The sequence below is a fragment of the Hirundo rustica genome, chromosome 9, assembly GCF_015227805.2.
Source record: "Hirundo rustica isolate bHirRus1 chromosome 9, bHirRus1.pri.v3, whole genome shotgun sequence".
Lineage (NCBI taxonomy): Eukaryota > Metazoa > Chordata > Aves > Passeriformes > Hirundinidae > Hirundo > Hirundo rustica.
Genome location: NC_053458.1, coordinates 6,683,272 through 6,709,562, shown reverse-complemented (window position 1 = coordinate 6,709,562; position 26,291 = coordinate 6,683,272). Strand labels below are relative to the sequence as shown.

Below are 26,291 nucleotides of genomic sequence, written 5' to 3'. Positions count from 1 at the left end.
TTTACAGACTTCTAGTCCCAGTTTGTAAGGAGGGCATCACTGTGGACTATGTCAAATCTTTTAACTGTGAAGTTAAAGACTGGTTTCACAATTAAATCTATCCAAAAGCCCATCATGCTAAAGAAACACAAGAATGATGATCCAGGGAACTACTGCCTATCCTCTGGGACAATAATGGTACAAGTGTGCAGGAGCCAGTCATGAAGAAACAAAGGCAATTAGAAGTAGAATCCAGCATGGATTTTCCAAGGTTTGCCTCACCTGGCCAAGCCTAATGACCTTCTGTGATGCCCTGGAAGATGTGCAGACAAAGGCAGAGGTGTAGATGCTGCTGACCTTGCCTTCAGCAAGGCTTTCAGCACGATCTCCACAGCACACTGTATCCAAGCTGGAATGTTACAGTGTGGATAGGCACACTGCAACAGGGGTGAAAATCTCCTGCCAGGCCCAAGGGGCTAATGAGTCCTACTCCACCTGGCAGCTGCTTACCAGCAGCATTCCTTGGCCATCTCCCCTTAGACTTAAGCCACAGAATATCTGTCAGTGTCCTGGAGGAAAACACAGATCACAGATTATTTATCCCTTTTTATTTTTTTTAGGATATTTAAGCACTGAAATGGGTTGCCCAGAGGGTCTGGGGAATCTCAATCCTTGCAGGTTTTCAAAATTTCATTGCATCAGGTCCTCAACAAATGGATGTGGTTTCAGTGTTGACCCTGATCTGAGCAGGAGTTTGCACTAGAAAACCTCCTAAAGTCCATTCCAACTGAATGATTCCATGATTCTGAGGAAGAGGCTTTTCAAAGCTTGCTTTGCTATCCATCCTATCCTTATGTTTTCCCTATATATGTGTAGTTCTGGGTTGATGTCAAAAGTAAGTAAATTAACATGTCCTCCTCATCCTTGTAGCTCAGAAGCAGGTTTAAGATCAATACCCTGTGCATGCTGATCCCAAATTCCATGGCAACGTTAATGTATCCCATTAGCAGAAAATACCCTTCACTCAATATTTTTCTCTCCTTGCACACGTACTCATGTGAAAGCAGGTAAAGAACCTTTCTCTTCTGAATCCAGATGATTTTCTATTCAATGTTTTTCAGAAAAGGTACTGAAAAATAATTTTGTCTTTGATTATGTCTCTTTACAGCTTATTCATCAATGTTTTTAGTTATGGTAGATCAATTCTTTTCTCTGCTCATTCATTTCTCTTTTGTTTCATCTAATTTTTCATCAGCTGAATCTTTTCCATGTTTAACTGAAATGAGAGCTAAATTTCACATGCACCACTGTGTCCATAGCTCTGAACGTCAATTGGATAAGAAACTGTGATGCAAATTGGTAAAAGGGCATGCTATATCCCAACACTGTAAAGAAATGTGAGTTTTGCACTGTTCTTGTGAGACCCAAAATTTGATTACATTACTCCATGTAGTGAAGTCAAACACACTGAAACTGGTGTCCCTCACAACCTTTCAGAGGTTTCATTTCTTCACAGCTACGTTCATACTGCAAACTCCCTGCTTAACAAATCCGACATTGCAGGCAATCCTCAAAAAGAACAGTAACACTGCAGTGTAGTCATTTGTCACAGGATTGCACATCCTAAATGTGACACTATTTAGCAAGCAGTGGAAATGTATACTGGAAATGAACCATATATTTTCTCCCCAATTCCTTTAGTAAGAGTGGTTACACACATTAAGTTGTGCAGTTTCATATCCAAGGTCTTATTTCCAGCATTATAAAACACTGCCAGAAAGTATTTAAACCTCTTCGTGTGTATCATCATAAAGAAAAAATCTGAATTGTAAGGAAATCTTCCAAACATGCACTTATAAAGTGACAACTAGAATTCTCCAAATTTGTGCAATTAAAATAACATAAAATGGAATTTCTAAGATATGATATATATACAAAATGATTAAGCATGAAAATAGCCAGAAGTCTTTTTGGGGAAACTATAGTGTATATCGTTGGCTTTGCCACAAACTAAAGCCAAAGACCAACTTCTTTTAAACCCTTGAGAAATCCAACATTTTTCCTGAGGTGCAGTACCATGTATATCATTAGAGGAAGCAGTTTAAAGATTTTCAAACAGAAAAAAATATCTTAAAAATCCAGAAAGACATAAACAACATGGTCTTCTTCTTTATCCTTGTTCTTTTTTTCACGCCTGGCTACGCACATTAGAAAAAAGTAGAAAGTTGTGATAGCAGTGGAAGACTCACCAAAATACATCTCAAAACTAAGAAAAAAATATTTAAATTAGTATTAAAAAAATCAATAGTCATACTGACAATTGAAGGCAGAGTGAATACAAAGTCATGTGGCTCTGAGGCCTGATCTTTTAAGCTGCTCCTAATTAAGTGCAGCTTTGCTCTTACTGGATGTTAACAGCTTTCCAGGTTACTGCCCGTATTAAAGGAAAATTAGATACTTATCTGTATGAATGTAGCAAAGTTGATTGAAAAAGATAATGTGTGAAGATTGTGTCAAAAAATAATATTGCTGATTCATTCTAATGTGCTTAGACATTCCTGAACTCTGATGGTTCATCAGTACCTCATAGTATGGGTCGTAATCCTTAGCAGATAAATGCTTAATCCGAGATAAATCGTAATAAATCCAAATAAGATTAGACCTTTACCAAAATATCCAGTGACTGGTGTAAAAACATGTTTGAGTGACTGTGATACATCAGTGGGAGTCACCAACCGAGTTCTTTACAGAATAGCAGAGAAGGTGCAATAATACTTAAAAGCAAAGCAGAACTGTTCTGATCAGCACCACTCGGGGGCTGGTGTTGAGTGTTCTTCACCAGCCTCCCCTCTTAACAATATCCCTCTGATCTGCGAGGCTTCATGGTTTACATCAGTGTTCTGTCAAAGTCACCTACTTTCTGAAACAAATGTTTTATTTATCTCCTCCTTCCCACTCCTACTATTGTGAATCCGAATAAAACCTGCAGGAGCCTTAAGGCTAAAACATTCAGAGGGATCCACTGGCATTTTCATCCCCTCTGTATTTGATAGCTTATGATATCAGGTTAACTCGTTAAGTATTTACAGTAAAGGACATCTTTGCATAGCATTCTGAAAAATAAAAAAGCCAAAGTTGCTAAAATTCATGGTGCTATGATTGAGTAAATGTGTTATGGACAAAAAATATAAGAAAAACTGTTTGCTGCTAAAAGCTAAGATTCCTATGAAAATCTAGATTCTTTACCTGGAAGAAATTTTGCCTGCCTTTACTTGTGACACAAATATGACCTCTTAACCTGTTAAATGTAAACAAAAAGCTGTCGTCTTGAAGAAAAAGTATTTCAGATACATTTTAAAGTTTTTTATTCTGTAATAATAAAACCTCCAAGAAACTCTATTCTAAAAAATTGTGTTGCCTTACATCCAGCGATTTAGAGGAAAAAATCACTACAAGAAATCACTATTTAAAAAATTGAAACCTGAATTAAATTACAGTTGAGAATGAAGCTGCCCATGGAAGTCTGAGTTCCATTAGCATTACTGAACATACTCGGAGTCGTGATCCCGGGACACTGACTTTATGGGAGTTTTGACTGTGGGAAGAATTAAAGTTTCTATCCGATGTCCTCAAAGCCTTTGATGTGTTTATAGCTTTTATAGGTCAGTTGCAAAGATAAGCTTTGTAATGGCTTTCTACACTTATCCTGGAAAAGCACTTACACTCTCTTTCCATTGCTTAAAATACAGAACTATTTACTTCTGACATTTGCTATTTGTTCTAAACACGGTGGTGTACATTACCCATGTATCGATTCACAAAGCATCTTCTGAACGGGCAATTTCCTCGCCCTGCTCTGACAGCACAGGGAAGTCACCAGATGTTGTCACCGTCTGACTCCGACTGCTGCTGCCATTTCATCATCGGGTGATGCGAGCACAGCTCTGCCTTGGGCGCTGTGATTTCAGCTGTGACCTGGGTAAGCGCCTCTCCTTGGCAGCTCCCGCCCCCTCCATTCCGCGCAGGTTTCCAAACTCCAGCAGATCCCATTGCCGGCGGCTCCGAGGAGACAAAGGAACGGGGCGGGCGGAGGGAGGAGAACGGTGAGCAAGGTGCTCAGGTAAAGGCAGACACACAGGGACACACAGAGACACACAGGGACACACAGGTGATCTCGAGCGCAGGTAGAATGAGCACTCACATCCTCTGAGCTGGGACTTCACCTTACATTCACTGCCTACAACACACGACTCATTTTTCTGAAGGAGAAACGTAAGTTCTTATTTTAGAAGGTGTTTTTGTTGGTGGTTTTGCCATGTAACTAAGAAATGAAGTAACATAAAAATGAGCTAAATCTTTTACTTTGTGTAGTCTCTAAATCATGCATAAGCAGTATTCAGTTATTTACTTCCTATTTGAGCAGATCTACCGAGAATTCTCTTTTCAAAATAACTACATTGGTCTTTACACTTCTCAAGGGTACAGAAGATTTTCCTATGAGACTATTCTTTGACATTTTTAAGAGTTGGTAGGAATATCCTCTGAATTAAAACTTTCATCATCAAGCCAATGCCACATAATGAACATTAGTTGTACAACAGTGTAGACCTTTCTCTACACCTGTAGAGAAATATTTGCACTGTAACCAGATCCAGTAGGAAATATAAAATGGTAGATGCACGTTTTTGAAGTATGAAGTAGTATTTTTTTTTTTTCCTAAGACCTAAAAAGTCTAGGCAAATAACTGAAATTCTCAATAGTGCAGCCTGGGTATGCCACAAAAAAAAAAAAAAGCTGTGTAAGAAATGTCATTTTCTTGGGTATAGAGCTCAAAGTGAAACACTTTTAGAAAAGCTGTTGTCTAATGTGGTGATACCTTATCATTTAATGGATTGATGCCCTTTTCCTGACTGTTGTTTGCAGCTAGACTTCTCAGTTTTTGAGAATATAAATACCTCTTCAAAAGTTGTAGAGGCTGTAAGTCAGGAAGGATTTTCCATCATTCTGTCAAAGTAAACACAAGGAAAATATCCAGTGCATCTAAAAGTACAGCAACACTACGTTGGGTAGGAGAGAAGCATTCTGAGACCAAGACACTGGTTAGGGGCAGATGATTTAATATAAGAGTGCTGTGAGAAAGTCAAACTTATTTACAGGAAAACAAATAATCTTACTTTAGCTTTGTCTGGATTTCTGACAATGACATTTCATATCTCCTCTGTTTAGAATAATTCATGTATTTTAGGGGCTGCCTGCACAGAGTGTATCACAGATCCTTTCCCTATGTGATAGCATGTCTCTAAAACAAGACGATTTGGACCAAACTAATAGACAGATGAAGCCAAACAAACAAATTGCTGCTATGCTAATTTCTGAAACAGATGGCTCCGATCCAGCATTTGCTGGGAAATGCAATTCCTTGTCAATCTAACACAGAAATCACGTGTCTTTCAGTAATCCTGTATGTATAGCACATAGGGAGGAATCTGGCTCAGGATACTCCACCCACAGCTAAATTTATACACAAAGAACTGAAAATCAAAGTGCATAAACAAGTACAAATTCTGCCATCCTTACTTGAAGTGGAGATTGGACTCTGTTTTGAAGCTGCAGATACAGAGCTTCAGAAGGCCCAAGATGTTCAGTCTTCCCTCACTCTGTGGTAGAAATACCTTTGAAATTAATGCTAGTTGTATATATGGCTTGCAGCACTGAAGTAAACTAGGCAAGCTAGAAGCTTCTAATTCTTTTAGACTCTAGGTATTTTATTTAAATATCTGAGATTCTGTTACTTTTAACCAAGCTACCTGAAACAAAAATAACTCAGTAAAAAATGTAAATAATTTCACACCCAGGTTCCTGACCAGGCCAGAGCCGAGGCTGTGGGTCTATCTCAGCTTCCTCAGACTGTTTATCTTTCCTGCTGATACATCTTCATCTAAATTTAGCCTAATGTTAAGAATGACCTACACAGCAAGAAAATAAACTGTTTGAAAAAATATAGGACAAAGCTTATGTCTAAGGAAAAGCTTCCCACAATGTTCTATTTGCGGCACACGATCATACATTTGTGTCACATCATCTTATCCTTTCCTTGAGTGGCAATTGGAAAAGAGGCTTTTTAACCTACTCAGAATTCTTCCTCATACATCTTTACGGCCGAGGGTCACGGACCCAGTCAGAGACAGGGGGAAGCACCTGCACGGTAGAGGCCAGCACAAACCTCGCCGCACTTTATTCATTTCCTTCCCACACCGGGAGCCACCTGGGAGGGAGCGGAGCTGCGCGGACCCTCCCGGGCGCGTTACCCCGGCTCCAACTCTTCCCTCCCGGCACCAACGCGTGGACCTCCGCGCCCCGCACGTGTGCCCTGTCGTCGCCAATGGCTCGCCCCGGCAGCCCGCACAGCTGCCGCCGGTTCCGTGCGCCATAAGAGCGCCGCCCGCGCCGCCCGCTGCGGCCACTCGACAGCTGCCAGCGGGAAATGGCGGCGGCGCCCCCTCACGCCGCTGCCTAGCGCCCCGCCCGCCTGCGCGGGAGACCCCGTAGGTGCCAGCGCCACGTGCGGCCGCGCGCCCCCCTCGTGGCTGCCCGCGGCGGCGGAAGATGCGCGGCCGGAGCGCGACGAGCGGAGCCCCGGGGCGGGCAGCGGTGAGGACGGGGCGCAGGGGCCTTTCTCCCTTCTCCCTTCTCCCCTCGGCGAGCGCTCCCGGGGCGCGGAGGTTAAACCCCCCCTCTCCCCCCACTTTAGGCGGTGAATCTGTCCCCGGGGACGCGCTCGGATCGGTTCGGGTGATGCCGCCCGAATTCATTCTGCTTCTAAAGAAGGGCTCATTTCTACTTTTTTTTTTTTTTTTTTAACTGCAAGAAAGTAATTTTGCGCTACGTTTGCTAAATTAGAGGTTTTGGAAGGAACATTTTTTCATGGCGGGCGTGCGGATGCCGGGCAGCGGGGTGGGACCCGGCCCGTGCCCGGCTCCTGGGCCCTTCTTTTTTCAGGCTTAGTCCCGTTTACTGTGATGAGTACAATTAAGGTGGTTTTAATTAAAGCTATTACCCATGACTGTGTAGGTTTAATTGCCTAATAGTTACTTTGGAAAGTTAGTGCAGGTTTGGTGCCTATAGCATTTTTTTCCCCTGCAGCAGGCTGATGGTATGTGAAGTATTCCCAGGTGTTAGAAGGTTGGCATGGATAGAGTTTAAACTTCTGTTCATTTGTTATGCCATATATAAAAAAGAATTCCTAAAGCAAATTCTGACAGTGAACACTTGTGTTAAAGACTATAGATTTCCCTAAATAGTTTCTCTGAGTTCTTTTTTCAGTGTAATGGCACGCCTTGAGTAAGACTCATTGCTTGTGGAGGCTGGCTGGCAGTAAGGCTGCCTACGGTGATAAATCATCTTTTAAATTTCACCAAAGCAAGAGCAGGACAGCTCATATTGCATCACTTGCTCAATTTGTTTATTGGTTCTTAAGTAGGCCTCCCGCTGGCGTCATTGGAAGGATGTTGTATCCAGTGGCACCCTCAGTGCTATTTAACTTTTATTATCTCCTTGTATTAATAGAGGACCACTGAATATTATTTAACAGGTATACTGGAGGTTTGGTTTTGTGCCAGCACTCAGCCTTTTCTTGTAAGGTGGACCAGGGAGAGCAGTTGAGAATTTTTTTAATAAAAACAAAGCAGTAGTTCCCCCTGTTTTTTAATTCAAAAATTCCAGAACAATATTGGAAACCTTAAACAAGAAAGTTCTAGTGGTTGAGAAGCAGAGCCTGCAACACATTCAAAGCAAAAATGAAATTGATAGTCTAATTTTACTATCCACACTGAGTGACGTCTGAAATAGTAAGGAAGCCTAAATGATGGAAAGTAAATTAGATTTTTAAATTAGGTAATGTTTGAAGATGTTAGAGTATTACTACATTTATTTCCTTGTTAATATTCTGAGATGTTTTAGGAAAAAGTAAGGAAAGATAAATCATACCAAAATAATTTAAATGACACTTTAAAAAAAAATCAATTACAATGTGAGGCTTATTGCTATGCAGCGGAAGAAGCCTTTGCACAGAAATAAGCCTTTTACTTTATTCCACCTATTGAACAGAAAAATGTAGACTAGGGGAAAAGTGCTTGTCTAGCTTTGGCAGTAGAGGAGCCTGGAAATAGTCTAAGGAAATGGAGATTCCATTTCAGCACTGCTGGTGAGTTACCTGGCACAGGCATGTGTATTTTTATCTAAATTTTAAAGGGTTTTTGAAACACAGTTAACTTTTTTAGCTGTATGCAGGAAGTACTTGTTATTTTTGTCTCAATATGGAGGAAACACCTGAAATTTAAAAGCTTACAATTGACTTTCAAGGAAGGTGTGTACTGTGTCATTAGTTAAGAGAAGACTGTTTTAGATGTTTACTGGTTTTTGTGAAAGGTGACACCCTACAGGCGGGACAGCAATTGTCTGGAACTTTAAATGTGGAATGAGAAAGGTGCTGTTGTGGGCAGCCAATTCTTCCTGGATAGTTTAAGGGTTACCTTATTAGTGTGTAGTGGTACATCAGAACAGAATTTTAGGAGTTCATAGACTTCTCTTAAACGTAAGAAGATATTTTAAGTGGTATTTGGCTTCTGTGTAGTTGCAGAAATAACGTGAAAGTTGGTTCCTAAATTTGGTAATCACAAAGAGTTAATATGTATCCCAATGGAGTGTTGGCTTTTGTGCCAACACTGTAGGGGAGAGGCAGAAGTTGTTAATCGCATGTCACTTTGCTGTTTGCGTTCTGGGCTGTGGGTGGGAATTCCTTTTCTACCCAGTTTTATTTTGCCTCGGTATACTTGGGGTTTTTACAGCCGGGAGTCAGCAACTTTTTATTAATTTTTTGGAAATAGATGTGTAGCAAATAAGTTCTTAAATAACTCCTGGTTGTGTCAGCATTTTTCTTTGCTTGTTTCTATCAGCGTTAACTGTTACTGTTCAAATCAGCCTAGTAACAGTTTTGACGAATGGCAAAGCTAATGAGAATGGATGTATTTTCTTGAAAGGGTAGTATATAAGAGGAGAGAAGTAAAACCTTAATATCGCCTGTTAGATTCCTATTATCTGTAACTGCTTTCTGGCCCTAAGGGAAGTTGATACCTCTAACAGTAAAATCTTTGTGAAACAGCATCATATTCTTACACTGGTCTAGCTGCCTGGGTAAAAGAAAAACATGTGGAGTGTAGTATTATTGATGTGGCAGTTTTATCAGGATCCATTTGTAGAAACTGTGGATTTGTTCAGGATTAATGGGGGGAGCGTATAATAATTATAATTCTGGCTCTGCAAGCATGATCCTGTCCTAGGCAGAAAAGAGTGTGTCTCAAAACTAATGACAAAACATGCCTGCCATACAGAGCCAAACCTCTGTGGTATTTTCTTCACTTTTTCTCAGTTTTTGAATAAATTGATGGAAGAATCCTGCATTCAAACGGCAGGAGTTCAAACAAGGTGTAGGATTAAAGAGCAAGCTGAAAAATCATGACTAAACTCAGTAACAGTGACAAAATAATTGTGGTCACTTCTAATTAGCCTGTTTACTTCACGGTACCAATTCAGATTTTTCTAAGAAAGTATATACGCTGGTGTTTTTTTAATTAGCTCTCCTTGATTTTTCTTACATATCTTAATTAAAAGTTTGGTGGTAGTTGTTAATTATGATGTACTTGTTTAGCCTTTTGTTTAGTCTTTGTTCTGTTTATGAATGCTGCCTTCGAACAGCACTGCTCTTACTCAAACATCTTGCACGATAGTTTTCCTTGGGGGTTATGGAAATGATAATCAGCCTTATGCTTGCTCTGTTTCCAGGTGCCAGAAAGAGACTCTCTGGAAACGAGAGCTCAACAAACAGACATTTTGTGTTCTACTGTCACCTAGTCCAGTTTGTCAAAGGTGGAGTTTTAAAGTATTATATTGGGCTATAATGATAAGCAATCTGCTGGGGGATTTTCATGATTCTGCCTTGCTTGGCCTTCAAAGTTTTGGGTTCAGTGACCTTCTTTGTTCTGTTTTGTGTGAAAAGAGGCTCGTAGTGGAGAATCTAAAAGTGTGTTGTCCTTCTTGCAGTCTTTTGTATTTTGTTGGGGTTTTTCCTCTCCAAACTCTGCAGCAAGTGTAGCATAGAAGCACAGAAAACCCTTAACCTCTTGCAAAAAGAAATAACATGTCAAATATTACAGTATATAACTGGATTCAGAAAGCAATTGACTTGTGAACCAGGCTTGGTGAACCATTTTATTCACAATGTCTTTTCATTACTTATTCAGATAATTGATGCAATGTTTGAAGTCCCTGAAGTGCACAGAAGCATGTGCAATTTCATTGACATAGTAAACTATTTTAGAAAAAAAAAGCACTTCAGTATCCTTACAATAGACAAAATATGCAGCCTGTGTTTCCATAAAGATTTAAAGTTAATGCATGGGAGGTTGGGTTTGGGATTTCCATAAATTAAGGGGAGTTCTCACTTTTCAACAGTTGGGTTTTTAGTACTGAAAAAACAAGTGTTGTTTCTCTGTGGGTTTTGTATGACTTCTGTAAAAATAAGCATTCTGGTGCTTTCCCCTGGTTATAAAAAGTACTACTAATAAATGGTGGTATTTGTAAAAGTGCTGACACTTCTGCAGTCTAAGAACACATTGAACAGATGCCTCCTGTTGCCTTCCACTTCAGTGTGTTTACTGGTGCTTCATGTAGCCTAGGTCATATTCTTGTTTTCGCGTTTCTGAGTGCTCCTATAGCCTCTTCCCTCTGAATGCAGTCAGCTGCTCCCTGATTTGGTTTACATGCTCTTAGTGTCTCCCTCGGGTTCTCTCCATTCACCCATCTTTCACAACAGGCTCCGCAAGCTTTGTTAATCAGCTCATCCATTTGCATTAGAAGGTGGGTTTTTTTCCTAGCACAAGAAAACTTGTTTTCACTCCTCACTGCTTGCTGTCATTCCTTAGTTTGGAGCTTCCTAGTTTTTTATCAAATTTATCACTTACTGTACTGAGCTACTTTCCTATGGGGTTGTTTTTTGTTTTGGTTTGGTTTTTTTTTTTGCATGTGTGTCAGTCTATGTTATCTGGCCCCTTGCCTGCCTTTATAAAAAAAAAGGTTACTTTTTCTTCTTGATTGATTTCTTCCACTTGGTTCCTTTCATTTTCTTCACTGACTAGTAGTTTTATCACTTCTGGGATTTCATGCACTATTTCCAACATAGTTGACTTTATTTGAACCATTGTCCTCCATATTTTCATGCAATGTATAGCTAAAGAGTCTTTGTGTAGCTGAAGTCATTGCATCTTGCTGTTGTTAGTTTCCCTGTGTTTTTTAGCCTTTTTCAGTTAGGCACAGTCGCTTGCTGTAAAATACCTACATGGGAATGTTTTCTTATGTCCAATATATAACAGTGGATTTCCTGAGCTTCCCCCAACAATCATGTCAATATATCCTTTTGTATTTACTTTTTCTTACAAATGCATAATTCTAAATGTCTTTTAATGAGTTTTGATGTCTCACTTCATCTATTTTTGACATCCTTGCCAGTTTTAGTTGCAGTAGCCCATGTTAAGTCACCTTTTGCCAGGCTGTTGCTCACTGCTTATGCAGAATGCCAAATCATCAAATGTGTATAAAAGTGGACATTATTTAAAAGAAGTAACTTCTAGTGGAGGAGCTTTGTGTGTCAAAGGAGAAGCTTTCTTATTAAGCTGTTGTGATACAAAGCTGGTCTGATACAGACTCTTGTATCTAGGTCTGTCACTTGCCAACAGTTTTAATTATTATTCCTCATCCAAGTATTTCTGGTTTTGAATAACTTCTGTCTCGTGCTCCTAGTTTTGCAAGAGAAGTCCTTTCTCTATCCTGCTTATCTGTTGTTCATGTATTCCCTGCTTAATAGATTTCCAACCCACTGGCAAGTCTTCAATAGATAGCAGAAAGGTGGCATTTTCAAAGATGCTAAACTACTGCAGGTTTTTTTGCAAAATCAAATGTCCCAAAAGGATCTTAATTTGATCTCATCTGTTAGGGAATTGCACAGCAGCAAAACTGGATGCTGAAGCCTTAGAAAAGCATTGTTTCCACTGGACAAGGTTCCTGCAGCCTTAATGTATGGGAGATTATTTCTGCCACGCCATGACGAGAAGAGATAAAGCACTTTGTATACAACTTACTGGCATCCTAGGTAACATCTCATAATCCAGACAATTTACTTTTGGTGGAATTGAGATGCCTGTCGGTGTTCACAATACCAAGCTTTCTGTTAATGTCCTCATTGCTGAATTCCACTCTAAAGAAAACATCAACTTATAATTATGTCTTGGAAGGGTTGTTCAAATTCCTCTCACTCAGGGCTCCACACTGTGGTTTGTGCTGGGCTCACTGGAGCTCTTCTCGGGCTCTCTCAGCAGCAGGGAGCACACCACAGCACTGGCTTTGCTCTCTGCAGCTCTCCTTGGATGTGGCACCAGTCAGAGGAAGTCAATAAACACAACAGATGAAAGCAGGGAAGGTATCAAAGATGAAAAGAGATTGGTAGAGAAGGAAAAAAATGGCATTTCCAGAAGTAAGTAGCACATTAAGCAGATTGCGTCTGAATGGTTTGGTTTGTTTTTTTTCTGTTCTGAGGAGGAAGCATGATGTTTGTTGGCCAGAAAAGCAGATTCTGGAAGAATGATGTGCCCGGAAAGAAAGGACTATACCTCAGCATGCTTAAAGATGCATGCTTCACTGCATGCTTCGCTCAAAGCTGGGACGTATCCTTACTGTCCTGTATTTCTTCTGATCTGCATCAATTTTTTGTGTAGGTTGCTCCTGTAGGAGTCAGCTCAAGGATCTTAGACTTTTGTGCAGGTAGGAGGAATCTCCAGGAATGTCCACCAGGCAGCTTGTCTTAGCAGATGTGTGACACAGAGGAAGGAGCAAGAAGAGACAAATAGTTTATATTTGGAATGCCGTTCCATGTCATGCAGAGCACTTTTCAGTCCATCAGATAATTTACACTGACTGAATAATGTCAGGAGGTTTTACTGTTTCACATGATCTGTGAAGCCTCTCTTTCCCAATAAGTCAGAGTCCTGTGATATCTAAACTGGACTTATCCTGTCATCATAGGACAGCCAAATTTCCCACTTCCTTAGTGGGACCTTAGGGGGAAGAGCAGTTGCCACTTTGCATTTGCCACAGCTGGCAGGGTGACTGGAGAGGTGAGGAACTTCCTCTCCAGCCCAGATCTTCCTCTGGCAGCAGTAAAGACAAACTGATGCCAGATTTCTCTCCTCTTGTCCTCTGCTGGTATGTGGGGGAAGATATTAAGGTCAGCCCCAGGCTCCGTGTGCTGTGGCAGCGTAGGTTGTTCCCTTTACACAGATGGTCTGGCTAATGAGAGTACATTGCTGAACAGTTCTGAATCAGGGTTATTAACACCCAGAACTAACTACACTTCATGGAACCATGGAGTTAAATCATCTCGAGTACTGGGATGCTCTGTGGTACAGACACTCACTTTTTGTGTGCCTCTCCGTGCATCTTACTAGTCTTACCCTGCAAATGTCTGACTGATGAAAATCCCAACCTGAGATATAGTATTGGAGATTAGAGCTGGAGCTATGCAGCCTATTGGCTGTTTTTCCATCTACTTTCTCAATGGTAAAATGGTCTACTTAGAAACTGAAAAGCCAATTTTGCCCTCTGTACCCCAGCCCTGAGCTTAAATGGACCCCCTGGACTGGGGTGGTTGTGGAGGCTGCAGGTGGAACCCATCAGGGCACTTAACCCTGGGAGTACATGGCAGTGCCGTGCTCCCAGCTCTTCTTCCTTGCCTGACTCCCTGAATCTCATGCTGCTCTCAGCAGGTCACTCTACTGGAAACCTGTTTGAAATTTTGCCAGGTTATGTTGCTTTTTGTAGTGTTGAACAACACATCTGGGATCTTCTTGCAGTATGGGAATGTCATTGACGGATGTGCTTTTTTTTTTTTCCCTCTGTCCTGTTAACTGTCAGCTCTGATGCTCAGCAGTTGCCCTTTCACAGAATGGTTAGGCTGAGTTTGTGGGCAAGATAGGAAAATGCTGAGGAGCAAATTTGGTACACTGGAGCATCTGGCTTGTTCATCTTAATCTGAATCTTACAAGCAGTCTCCTGTGTAGAAATTGTGAGGGGGTTTTTTCTGGATTCTTAAATAGATGAATCAAGTAAAGCTTCCATTAAGCTTGATTGCAGTGTTTTTAAAATTATTTCTATCTGGGTCTTGTGGAAGCATTTGGAGCAAGATTTTACTGTGTACACTTACACATTGTTTTTTTTCCCAACATTCATTTTTAGTATCTGGTCTTATTTTGGTTTGCATAGTTGATGTGACTGTATCTGTGAGATGTTTTTTTTTTTCTTTCATTCATTACTTAAAAGCTTATGAAATGTGCAATAGCATCTAGTTTTGACAGATTCTTTTAATAAATTACTGTTATGATCCTAATGATACAGAAGGAGAGGTTGGCTCTGCTTTCCACATGGAACAGCAAGTGATGAAATTCAGGGAGTTCATTACTGGAGGAAATTCTGCATCTGTGAGCAGCATGTGTAGAGCTGCAGTCCTTATCATGAAGTGTTCATGCCTGGTGCTGTGGGCACAGGCCATGTGTTTGGGAGGCTCTCTGGTGGTGGTGGTTGGAGTCTTGAGTGTACTAAAGCCTGACTGGTGCCAGTGGAAAGAGAAAAGAGAACCTTCGTGTGTGTCAAGTCATCCAGGTTGCTGAGGAAGGCTCTGTGCTAGTAGGAGTTTCCTAAGCACTGAAGTCTTTGTGCCCATGTGACAGCGGTGGGAATGAAGCCATGTCATCATACTCCAGCCTGGGATGGTCTCCCAACCAGCTGAAGAGGGTGGCTTCCTGAACAGATGATAGCTCCTAAATAATTGGCCTCCTTTTCTGTGTTGACAGTCTTCCAGTTAACAGTGAGGTCAGTGAGAGTAACTGGTTAATAGCTTCATTGTGTCTTAAATTTAAATAGCACCATTAACCTCAAAGGTCATGAGCTGAAATTTCCACTACCAAGCCACAGAAATTCATGGTGTGCACCTATACTGCCCTGTTACTTTGGCAGAAAGCTTGAAATTATGGAAGTAGTCTGGAGAAAGACACAGCACAGATATATTGGAGGGATTTTGCTGTTTGTTGCCAGCAGTTGAAATTCTTTGTCAAATGTTCCACAGCATCATTGATATCTGGCTTTCCTTTACTCACAGAAGCAGGTCCCTCTACCACAGCAGAATAAAATCTTATCCTTTATTTGGCACCTTCTAAAAAAATTTTTTTTTTGCACACTAGGTCTATGTTGGTTATCTGTGCTTGCTTGGAATATTAAGTGAGGTTTTTTAGGCATTAGGGCTGTGGAAAATGTTAAAAATAGAGAACTGTTTTGTTTATTATGTGAGTTTAAAGTTCCTTCATTGTACCATGTCAGAAGAACAATTAAGTTTTATCTGAGCAGAGCAGGGTGTCCCTAGGTGCAGGTTACAATGCATCCAGTGATACTATTAAAAGAAAGATCGTTTGTTGTTGCATTGGGGAATCCTTATAAAACATCAGGAAAACTGCCTGGAAGAATATAAATGTGTTCAGGCAATGGAGTGAAATATTCTTAAACTGCAGGGTGATGGCCTATAGCTGGATAGGTTTTCAGAGCAGCTGTTTTGATGTGATTGTTGCTTTTCCCAACAGTCATAAATTGGATGTACTAGAACCCTTTTTTTTCTTGAAGCTTTGCTGTTTGGAGGTCCAGAATCAAAGCTTCGGTTGTGAAAGTGAGATTATGTAGCCTAGAGTTCATGAAATAAATTTTGCTGTTTTTTTTCTTTTGATAAGTTGTTTACATGTTTCCAAAGATGTTATGTTTTTTCCATGTACAGCCCAATGTAGTCTTGCAGGATTTGCTTTGTGTAGCTGTTAAGGGTGCACTGAGTGTGGGTCTGTGGTCTGGGTCTGTGCTAAACTTGCCTTGCTTGAATCACTACTCACTGACATAATTATTTGTACTTCTGAACAGCTATGCTGAGCTGTATTGAGGATTGCACTGTGGTGTTAAGAGACCCCAGTGTGGCCAGAGTTCATTTAGGTGAGGGTCAGCTGGAGACCACCTGCCTTGGTCACCTGGTAAGCCCATGGTGGGATTGGTCTGACCAAAGGTGGACTTTCTGCTGGAGCAAGGGTCCCCTGGTGAACGCTGCAGACCTCCCTAGTGTGCAGCCAGTGAAGAAGAGCATGATTTATCTTCCTCTCAGAGGCTTATAGAGCTGGAGAGATGAACTGTACCTTGGAAGTGCCCATTTCTTAGAACCTCCTGTACAAAGGGCTGAAGAGAGTCACTGCCCAGAAGATGGGTCACCTTTGGGTGAGCTAAATTCATCCACACTGGTCTCTAGGACTGGGAAAGCCCATCGTCTTACAGCTTTTCTCCAAAGACTGGAGAAACCATAAGCAGCCTGGTTGCTGCCTCATCTTTTACCTGCCTGTGCAATGAAAAAATCAATCAGCTGTGGCTGTAGAAGAGGCAGCTCAGCAGAGAAGTGAACTCCTGGGTGCCAACCTGCCAGCTTTTCCAGCTGGGCTGCACAAATCCCTTGAAGCCCAAGCACCAAATAACTATTGCTAGGTAATTGTAACCCACAGTTATTTATTAGGAAGTTTAGCCTCCAGAACAGCTTTTATACTTACTAGCATATTTTTAATTTTTTTTTTAAAAAAGGACAGTATTAAAAATACCCATTGTTCCTCTGCCCTACTTTAAAGGAAGCTAAAAATCATCTGCGAAGGTATGTCACAGTTTGCAACAAGAAGTTTAAAGAAAAACATAAATCTGCATGAAAATCTGAGAATTGGGTAGGAAAACCAGAGTCATCCTGATCCCAAGAGATGAGCTCCAGGAACTCTACAGGGCAAGAAGAGTAGCTGCAGATTATTGCTCTTGGTAGTCTGTCTTTACCTTCTTCCTGCTTTTGTGTCAGTGTGGAAAGTTCAGTGTTGGCATTGCCCTTCTCTTAAATACTGCACCAGTTCTGCTTTTTATACCCATTACCTTCTCTGTATTTTACCTTGTTTTCCTTACTATAAAATTATGATTTCTGTAATCTGAATTATACACTAAAGACTTGTGTGAGCCATATTCATGAGGGAGCTGTTTATCCCTGAAATTTGGGTACCTTATTTAGGCAGCTTACCTAACCTTTATTTTTTAAGGGGTAAAATAAGAGATGTACATCAGAAGCTTCTTGAAAGTTCCAGCACTTGAGCATACAGGTGTAAGCTTTGGAGCATGAGGTGAGCTTGGCTTCTGTAGTAAAGCTATTTTAAACTTCCTCCTTTCCAGCATCCTTGGTTTGGGGATAAGGTTGCTTGAAAGGGTATACCCAGAAATTACTGGGGATTTTGTTTTGTAATGCATGAAATTGTAATAAGTTGTAATAAAATTTACCTTCTGCCTTCTACTAGTAAAATACTCTATGTAAGTGCCAGCTGCTCTAACAAGAAGTAATTTGGACAATTAATAGTTTTTGATGCTTTTTATTGTCTTTATTCTCTTTTGTATCTTCCCTGGTTCTGCATCCATCCAGTGTAATTGCAAGTTGGAGGGGGCATAACCCTTCTGCGTGCTGCTCACAGGTCTCCTTTGATTCCTCCTGTACCTCTGTTCTGATCCAGCCACCTTGCACTCTTCCCCAGATCTTTCTGATCACTGTCTCAAAGCTTGGAAACATCAGCACATTAATCCCCTTTCAGGTTTTTATCTTTGTTCTTGTTGTTGATATTATTTAGCCTGAGTGCAAGGTGTATAGCACACTGTATTACAGATGGACTTATAGCAAATCCATCAGCTGTTCTAAAATTAGGCAATGCTGGTTGAAAGACCCTGTTCACATTTTTTATGAAGGTTTTTGTGCTTATACATAGGCACATTAAAAATGGCTGAACTCATGTAAATCTCCCTGGTAAATCTGGAGTCTTCAGTGTCTAGGTCCTTTCATTATTTACAAGTAAATACATTTTAAAAATGCAATCATAAATCTTTGAAAACATCTTCATTTGTGCTCAGCTGAAACTTTGCTAACTGTATTATACAAAATTGACAGCAATATAGAAATGTTTTAACTCTCCCTGTAGGTAGGATTGAGTCCTGCTTGTAGTGATAGGAAAGCAAGCTGTAGGATTTAGGATGTCTGTCGCATATAACTTTCAGTATCTCTGAATTTAAAACAAGGAAAACAAAAATCAGGGGACTGAAGGCATTAAAATATCTATTCCTGAGCCAAAAGTAAAAGAATTGGAAAGGGGAGAAATAATTAATGGTACCTTTCTGCTGTGTTAACATGTTTACCTTGGAGCATATGCTGCCTTTTGCTTTTCAGTCTTGCAGTGCTGACAGTGGGCTCTTTAAAATGTATTGAAAATTGGCTGGGCAGGACACACTGGGACCGAGTGGATGGTCTGTGTTGCAGAGCAGCAGTTCAGAGCTGGGAAGAGGAGTGTGGAGCCAAGGACATTGCTGGCCTTCAAACTTGCTGGGAAGGTGCTGAATCATCTCCTCCAAACCCTTCTTGCACTGTAGCAGATCTGCTGGCCCCCGTCCCTGGCTGGCCTGTGCCCTAACAGTCAGAGGAATCCTTTGCTGAGGTTTTTCACTGGCACATGTGCATGCCTGAATCTGTGTGGCTGCCCAGCTTCCAGTTGTGGAATTGAGGATGTGGCTCCTATCACTACTAAGGCTTCTCTCACCATCTCGGAGCTATTTACATCTATTCATTTTGTTACCTCTGTGCTCTGCTGTGCCCTGGAGAGTTTTGTTCCAGTCTCCTGGTGTTCAAACATAAGTATCCACAGTGGGGCTTGCAAATACATGCATCTTTGGAAAATTGGCATGTGATACTTAGAGCAGCTATGCAGCATCCGAATTACACATCTCATAAGGCATGAAAAAGAAAGTGGGCAAGCAACATTAAATAGCATATTTGTGCAAAAGCAGCTGAAGTGTGATTTCAGTGGAAACTGTGACTACTTGCCTAAGCTTTGTGCATCTAAATTCCTCATTTAGGGTTGGAAGTATTTAGGAAGGCTTTCTGTCTTGTTTTGCATCTAGTGTCTTGCTCTTTAAGGAGGTAGATCTGACTATTGCTTTTTTCTTTTTTTTTTCTTCACTCTGTTCTGGGTTCTAATCCAAAAGGTGATCGTTTTTCCAGGTAGCTGTGTGTTTGTATTTCATCTCCTTGGCATCAGGAGGAATTTTATTGCACCACAAAGAATATTGCATCGGTAGCAGAGCTTGTACAGCTTGTTGGTGGGTTCCACAGCAGGGCAGGACAGGAGGCAGGGGCAGGTTCCTGTCTTTGAGTGGATCATCAAATAAAAGAAAGTAAAAGTGCAAGACCATGTCAGTCATCTTTTTCACCTACTGTTTTCTCAGAAATTTTATGGTGCTTCTTTTTTATATGGCTAGTGTTCAGTTATCATGACTTGTATATTTTGCAGTGAAACCTTAAAATTTGACTCTGTTTCATCAAACACATTAATTCACTAACCTTTAAGAGCCTGAAAAACGTTTTCAGTGTCATGCAAAGTTAGTCTCAATCACCCACTCCTGCTTGATTTCCACAGGGCAGTTAGTAAGGTGTTTTATTTTGCTGGCTCTTTTTTAAATTACTCAGTAGCTAAACAAATTAAGTTATGTATCTATACACTTAATTGTAAACTGTACAAGTAACAGTGGAAAAAACTTGTATAAGTAAATAACCAGTTTAGCTATTGTTTTTCCCCTCTACCCCCCAGTCCCTGCCACCTCCTGCACACATGTACAGCAAAGGACATTCAGCTTAATTGGGCTAATTTCTTTTTTTGTCCTGTTTTCTTTGCTGAAATCTGGCTTTGGGTTAGATGCCATGAGCAATTCAGCTCTAGCTCTCACATCTGAGTTTGTGACTGTTAACATGTAATTTATGTGATGGTTAGCTTTTCAGTTTCTTATAATTTCAGGGATAGTTTTAAATGAGTTAGTTTCTTTCCTCTCTGTATATTTATGAGGGTTTGCACACATTCATGTTCCTGTTTTCTCCTAGTGCTCTTTTTTTAGTTAATCACGCAGTGCATATTTGCATGGGGTTATAGGTGGTGGTGGATATTTTAAATTATTATGAGATCTTCTGATGAAAAGACTGTGTGAGCTCAGTGTTGCTGAAGACAGTCTTGATATGGTATCTTGAACTGGAGGCTGTTTCCACAGAGGTTCTTGAATTACTGCATCGGACAAACCTGGGTGCTTGCAGTGTGTAATGTCCTTTCCCTGCCTGTTATCTTTATTAAATCATTTTGTACATGACATCCATCTCTTGCTCACATGTGCCTCTCCTTGGTTCCTCATCCACCTGCACCCTCTCATCTGTCAAACAACAAAATAACTCTTTGATAAGAATTAAAAATTAATTTTTTGAGAGGAATGTCTTGGAAAAGAGTAAAACTGTTCCAGAGATAAATGTTCTCCAGAACAGTGAAAAATGAGGTGATGGAAAATGCCAGGTTTTAGTTCACAGGCAGCAGCATTTAAATGGTTTGCCATAATCATATTAGGATAGAATTAAATTGAGTTCTTTATTTTGTGCTGCAGTGGAATAGGACTGTTACTGATCTTTTTCCCCTCCCTCTTGCTTTGATGATTAGTGTGAAAACTCAAGCAGCAAAAATTACTGGAGTTCTGCAGCAGTGCACGGAGACAGTGGTGTGAGGAGGTCTGACTTGGAGTGTTGTGTCCTTGCACATGAGAGCTCTGGTTCTTCCCTAATAGGCTGGAAATGAGACCACTGCTGCTTTATAAGAGATCTGTTCCAGCCACATTGCTCTACAGCTTGGCAGATGGTGGCATGTGAATGGCTTCTTATTGATTGGATAGATTTGCCTTGGGGGTAATAGGAGTGTGGGTCCTTAAAGATGTAATTCTAGATTTTGTTTAATTTTTTTTTAAGGAAAAAAATCCAACAAAAATAAAACACTTCTCTTTACATGAGAGGAGTGTGTGGTAATCAAAGCACTGATGTTATGTGGCAATAAAAAGTCTTTAAACAGATTATCACAAAGACCAAAAAGCCAAGAATACTTATTTACTAAGTGATTACGTTTTTACATTAGAAGAAAGTGACACTTTTAATTAGTGTTCAAGGCATATGGTGAATGAGAAAATAAGCTTATTTCATGCAAACAGAAATCAATGCAAATAACCTTTCTCATATAAAAAGGGATGACTTGAAACTCAATACATATTCAAGAAGGTTAAGTCATTACTGCATCACTTTAATATTAGTTAAAGGCCAGCAAAGAAAATCACTATTCTGCATATACTTACTCAGCATGGTTTGCTATAAATGAAAGAAATAGGTGGTGGTGCTTTGTAGGTGGTAAATCTAAAGAAGATCTTGTCCATTTAATGCATTTATTCTTTAACCTCAGTAAGTAACTTTCTGGGTTCTGCCTTAGCACAAGTAGTTGCCAGAGATGCCCTGTTCCTCCAGCAATTCTTCCTAGCTGGTAAAGACATTTTGTGATGTTCTTTGTTTATTGTTCTTTCTCACACCTCTGCTTTGTGCTTTCAGTCTTGTAAATGTTGTTTGTAAATCCTTCGGTATGAAATGACTTTTCAAATGTGTTTGTACAGCACCTTACACAAAGATCCCAATCTCATTCAAGCCTCTGGGTGTTGCTGTAGAGCGTTGAGTGAATTGGTATTTTTTATAGTAATGGAAGTATTTCTTGAGGTATTTGACCTTAAATAAAGTGGAGAAAAAATACTTAAATAGCTTGCAGACATGATGAAATAGGGACACTTTGATACCTTGGAGACTTAGGTGCTATTGAACACTGGATCCTTTCCATGTATTTCAGTCTTGTCCTCTGATGCGTGCAACAGTGGTTTCATAAATGAGTTTAAGCCACGGTAAGTCATAGCAGTATCTTATCAAGTTGTCTTCAATTTGCTTGAAGGTATAGTTCATATTTTCTAGCAGAATTAATTACATGCTGAGGTTTGCCTTTCTATGGAAGAACCCTCCCGTGAACATAATGCTGACTTTTGTTCTTCTGTAGTACAAACCAGTTAGTTGGGTGTGCTTTCCCTTTTAATTACACTTTGTTCTCTAAACTGATTGGATTTTATTACTTTTGCTGAATGAAAAACTCCTGTATAAATTTTAAGGTCCCTTTAAAAAAAAATTGTGTTAAAAGCTAAGTGATTTTAGGGTTTTGTTTGTGGGCTCACTGCTGGGGAGGAAAGGGCTTAAAACAGTGACTTTTTTTTTTTTTCCTGCTTGATAAGTGTAGGGGGGATTTACGTTGTATATCACAACCAGCAGCTATTCCAAGAAAAATCTTTAAGATGGTTACTTGGATCTGTGTACACTGCCCACCTGGTGGTTATGGAGTGAACTGTTACTTTAAAGAATAGTTTAAACAACAGCCATGTTTGGGGCAGGCTAATCTTGCAAAGAGAGCAGTACATATAACAGGAGTCTACAGTGTGATAAGGGGAAAATTCAGCTCACTGACTAGATGTTTTAATGTGCGAACTCTAGGGAAATAACATATTGACTATTCTGTTGTGCGCAAGAAAATTGAAGAACCCTTTGCAGACAGAGGGCTTGCAAAGGATTCTTTCTGTTTCTCTTAACCAAAATCTGTGGCAAGATGTTTGAAATCAGCAGGACGCTTAATGCTGCTTTGTTAAATAATGAGGTAATATTTTGTCACTTTTTCTGGGCAGCATCTGTTTTTTCTCCTTTTTCGTATGTTGGTGAAGGATTCAGTTTAATCTTATGCAAGTAAGATTTTTTCAAAAAAATCATTCTTCAATTTATTATTTTTTTCCTTTTGATGCTTTTGGAGAATTGGGTTGTCTTTTATTTGCGGTTTTCAATCGGCTGCTGTTGCCTAGGACATTATGCCACGTAAGGCTTCTAAACTGCACAGAGTAGGTAGTTATTAACGCTGAATTGGCTTCTGGTATAGTCCATCTGGGCTCTGTATGAGAGAGCTTGCTAGCGGCTACTGATGCTAAGATACCCGCAACCTTTGGGATGTATGCGTGGTGGAGAGGGGCTCAGTGATATGAGATCACTTCTTTTAAGGGAAACTGTCATTAATGAGTCAAGAAACTGCTCATTTATGGTAAGGAGAGGAAAGGGAGGGGGGGGGGCTGGGAAACAACCCTGTGATTTCATTTTGATATTGGATTAGCTGTTTAAGACAAGTTTCTTTTTGTGGGGATGGAAGATTGCACTAAAAATATGCTTTGCTCAGGGGCTTGCTGGCTGATGCTGGAGAGACTGTGTAGAGAATCTGATGCTTTACAAATGTCACCACCGTGATGCGGTGGTCAGTCCCTTTCCCTGAAAGATAAATGGTACTATTGGAAGCACGAGAATAAGGTTGACTTTTCCAACAATAGGATTCTGCCTTTGTCTTTCCAGAGAGGCCTCTGAGGATGTTTGAGCATTTGTTTTAGTGTTTCACGGAAAGGCTGTGTGTGTGGGGTGCTTTTTGGGAAAGTGGTCGGTGTGCTGAGTACCTGGATTTATAGACGGATAAGATTAGCTAATTTTTTAGAGGAGCAGCGTACGATTATTGTTTCAGAAAAATGGCTGAATCTTGATATGCATAATGAATTTATAGTAACAAAGTAAGCTGAAGTTGAAGAGACTTAAAAATATTTTCTGAATGCCTTCTCCAGTGTTATTAACCCCTGAAGAGACCTTAAGTAAAAAATTTGCATTACAAATCTAACTTTAATTTTTGATGTTTGCTTGCACAAGAATCTATGGTAATATACTAGCTGTTGTAGCATTTTGATGTCTGTGTGTTCAGCCTAACCAGTCACCTAAATTTGAGTTAGGAAATGTGTCTTACAGGCTAGTTTAATCTAAGCTAGTTTTTACTAAGCTACAAATGTGCTCAGAAAGATGTGTGGTGAGAGAAATCCTCTGCAGCCTTTCATATTGTTCATATTTTAATTTAATTCAGTGCTCATCCCATAAATAGATTGCATGATGTTTTTTAAATGTGATTTTTCTCCTTGCTTGGTTTGTGTATAGATAGATTTTATGAGCTTTACTACATTTCAGATGTTTTATTGGTGTGTTTAGTCTCTGTGTGTCTTTAAGCGTGTCTATGGTTTAAAGAAATTTAAAATGGACTGAATGTCAGTCCCCAGCTTAGCAGTGTGGAGGGAATATTTATACTTTTTAAAAAATGAACCTTGTAGACCAATGATTTGATTTACATGTTTTGAAAATGGTTTTGGTGGTTTTTAGTCAGGTTTTCTTTCTCTAGGAAAGAGCTAAGTGAGCTTATAATGTGGCCCATCGTAGCTTTCTCAGTTTTCAGCTCTTACATTTAAAAATGCTTGCAATGATACTGAATTTTTTTTTAAGCATAGTTAATTGTTGAAATGAATCTGTGGATGGTAAAGCTGAATGATCCTATGTGTATTGAGAGGAATACTTGGTTGCTTTAGTTGAGATAAATGTAAATTTAAGGTTTGCTATAATTAGAGTGCTATGCCTTGTTACTTTGGACAAAACATGCTTTAGGAAAATACCTCTTAAGTAAGAGAAAGAAATGAATGTTTTCTGACTTGTGAGAATTCTTTAAAAACTTGCTGTGGTTGGAAGGGGGTAAAATATTGCTGTTTGGAAGTGAAGTTTTGTTAGTTTGTCAGTGGCAGCGAGTGGAGGATTAATGAGTGTGCATTGTTAAGTTAAGCACGTTACTCTAAGGCTGGAAAAGAAAATTCTTTTAAATACCCGAAGTTTGCTGTCATTTTATTTCCTGTCGAGCTGAAGAATAATGAAACGAGGTGGCAAAATAATTCTGAAATAACTGCTGTCGTTCGGGGGGGGAGCGCCCGATAGAGAGGTGTCTGCTGTGCCTTAGACATTTTCAAGTGGCAGCAACATCAAATCCACTCCTTTCAAAATACGTCTTTTTAAAAATCTCACCGGGCGGAAGGAAGGCGAGATGGGCTGATTATTAAAATCAATAGCACCTGAAAATAAATGCAGCTTTAAATGCACGTCAAAGTGCTTTTGTTGTGCCTTTAAGCCTAGAGGCACATCATTAAATATGCATTTCTCCGGAAAGCAACTGTCGAAAAAGATAAGGTGGTTAAAATACGCCGGACCTGGGAGCGCGCAGGAGGTAAGGAGATGTAGGCACTGGAGCATGGCCGAGGTACGGCACCGCCGGGCCCAGGGGTGGGAACTAGGGGAACCAAAAAAAAAAAAATTTAAAAAAAAAAAATACAGAGCTGCGTGTTGTTTCTTCAACCGGGCCTTAATTACTAGACACAAGCAGCAGTTCAGAAATCTGGTCTCTGTTGTTGTAGAGGTCACCGCATCATTAACATTGTCAATCTGGCAGCGGCTAATTTCAATAGCACCTGATGTCGCAACGCCTCCCCCCCCCACACGCACCACACACACCCTCCCTCCCCTCCTCCCCCCCCCCCGCCCCCCGCGCGCGCGGCGCGCTCGGCCAATCAGCGCGCGGCGCCGCTGACAGATGGTCCCATAAATGGCGGTAAAGGGGCGACGGCGGCCGCCAGTCGCAGCAGGGCCCGCGCCGCTCCGCGCGCTCCGCTCCGCGCGTCCCGCCCCGCGCCGCTCCGCGCTCCGCCCGCCGCCGCCGCCCTCCCGCCGCAGCACCACACTGAGACAACGAGATAATATACTTAGCTATTATTATTATTATTTATTATTATTATTATTGCTGCCGCTATTATTATTATCGATAATAATTTCTCGCTGCACAAACGTCTAGCAGTGTGCTTTGTGGATCTTCCAAAACAAAAAAAAAAAAGAGAGAGAGAAAAAATAATAATAATAAAATAATTCCCTGAAACCTTAGCAAAACCGTTAGAAGAGTTGAAGCCTTTCAAGACACCCAATATTTGCCATTAAGAATGGTTATGGTAGGTATTAGTAGATTTAAAATCTGATCGTAGCGGGTTTATATAGAGGTAGATATAGAAGCTAACATACAGATTTTCCCCAAATCTGCATCATTCTCAGTCTGTGTTTTCCCATGAATTTAGTTTTCTGATCTGTTTGTACATGATCTCTCCCTTTCCCCCCCTCCCTTTCTCTTTCCCCCTCTCTCTCTCGCTCTCTTTCATATTTAATGCCTGCGTATCCTTTAATAAAGGATGTACTTTGTCATTTTAAGGTAATAGCGATTTCTCTCAGAATAAAGAGAAAAGCTCATTTCTAATGCAAG

General features: G+C 40.4%; 1 protein-coding gene across 5 annotated transcripts in view; it reads left to right on the top strand.

Annotated features, from left to right (window-relative positions):
• Positions 1-6,576: 6,576 nt before the first annotated feature.
• The window catches only part of ELAVL4 (ELAV like RNA binding protein 4), a 79,747-nt gene continuing 60,032 nt past the window's right edge, over positions 6,577-26,291 (top strand). The window contains exon 1 of one of the 5 annotated variants that reach the window (XM_040072772.2): positions 6,577-6,630. In XM_040072772.2, the coding sequence (XP_039928706.1) occupies positions 6,586-6,630 (45 nt within the window). In that variant the 5' untranslated portion in view covers positions 6,577-6,585. Of the gene's footprint in view, positions 6,631-22,483; positions 22,755-23,002; positions 23,187-23,237; positions 25,215-25,709; positions 25,987-26,291 lie in introns of those variants that run through there. The other 4 variants (XM_040072771.2, XM_040072769.2, XM_040072770.2 and 1 more) reach the window with 4 other exon arrangements.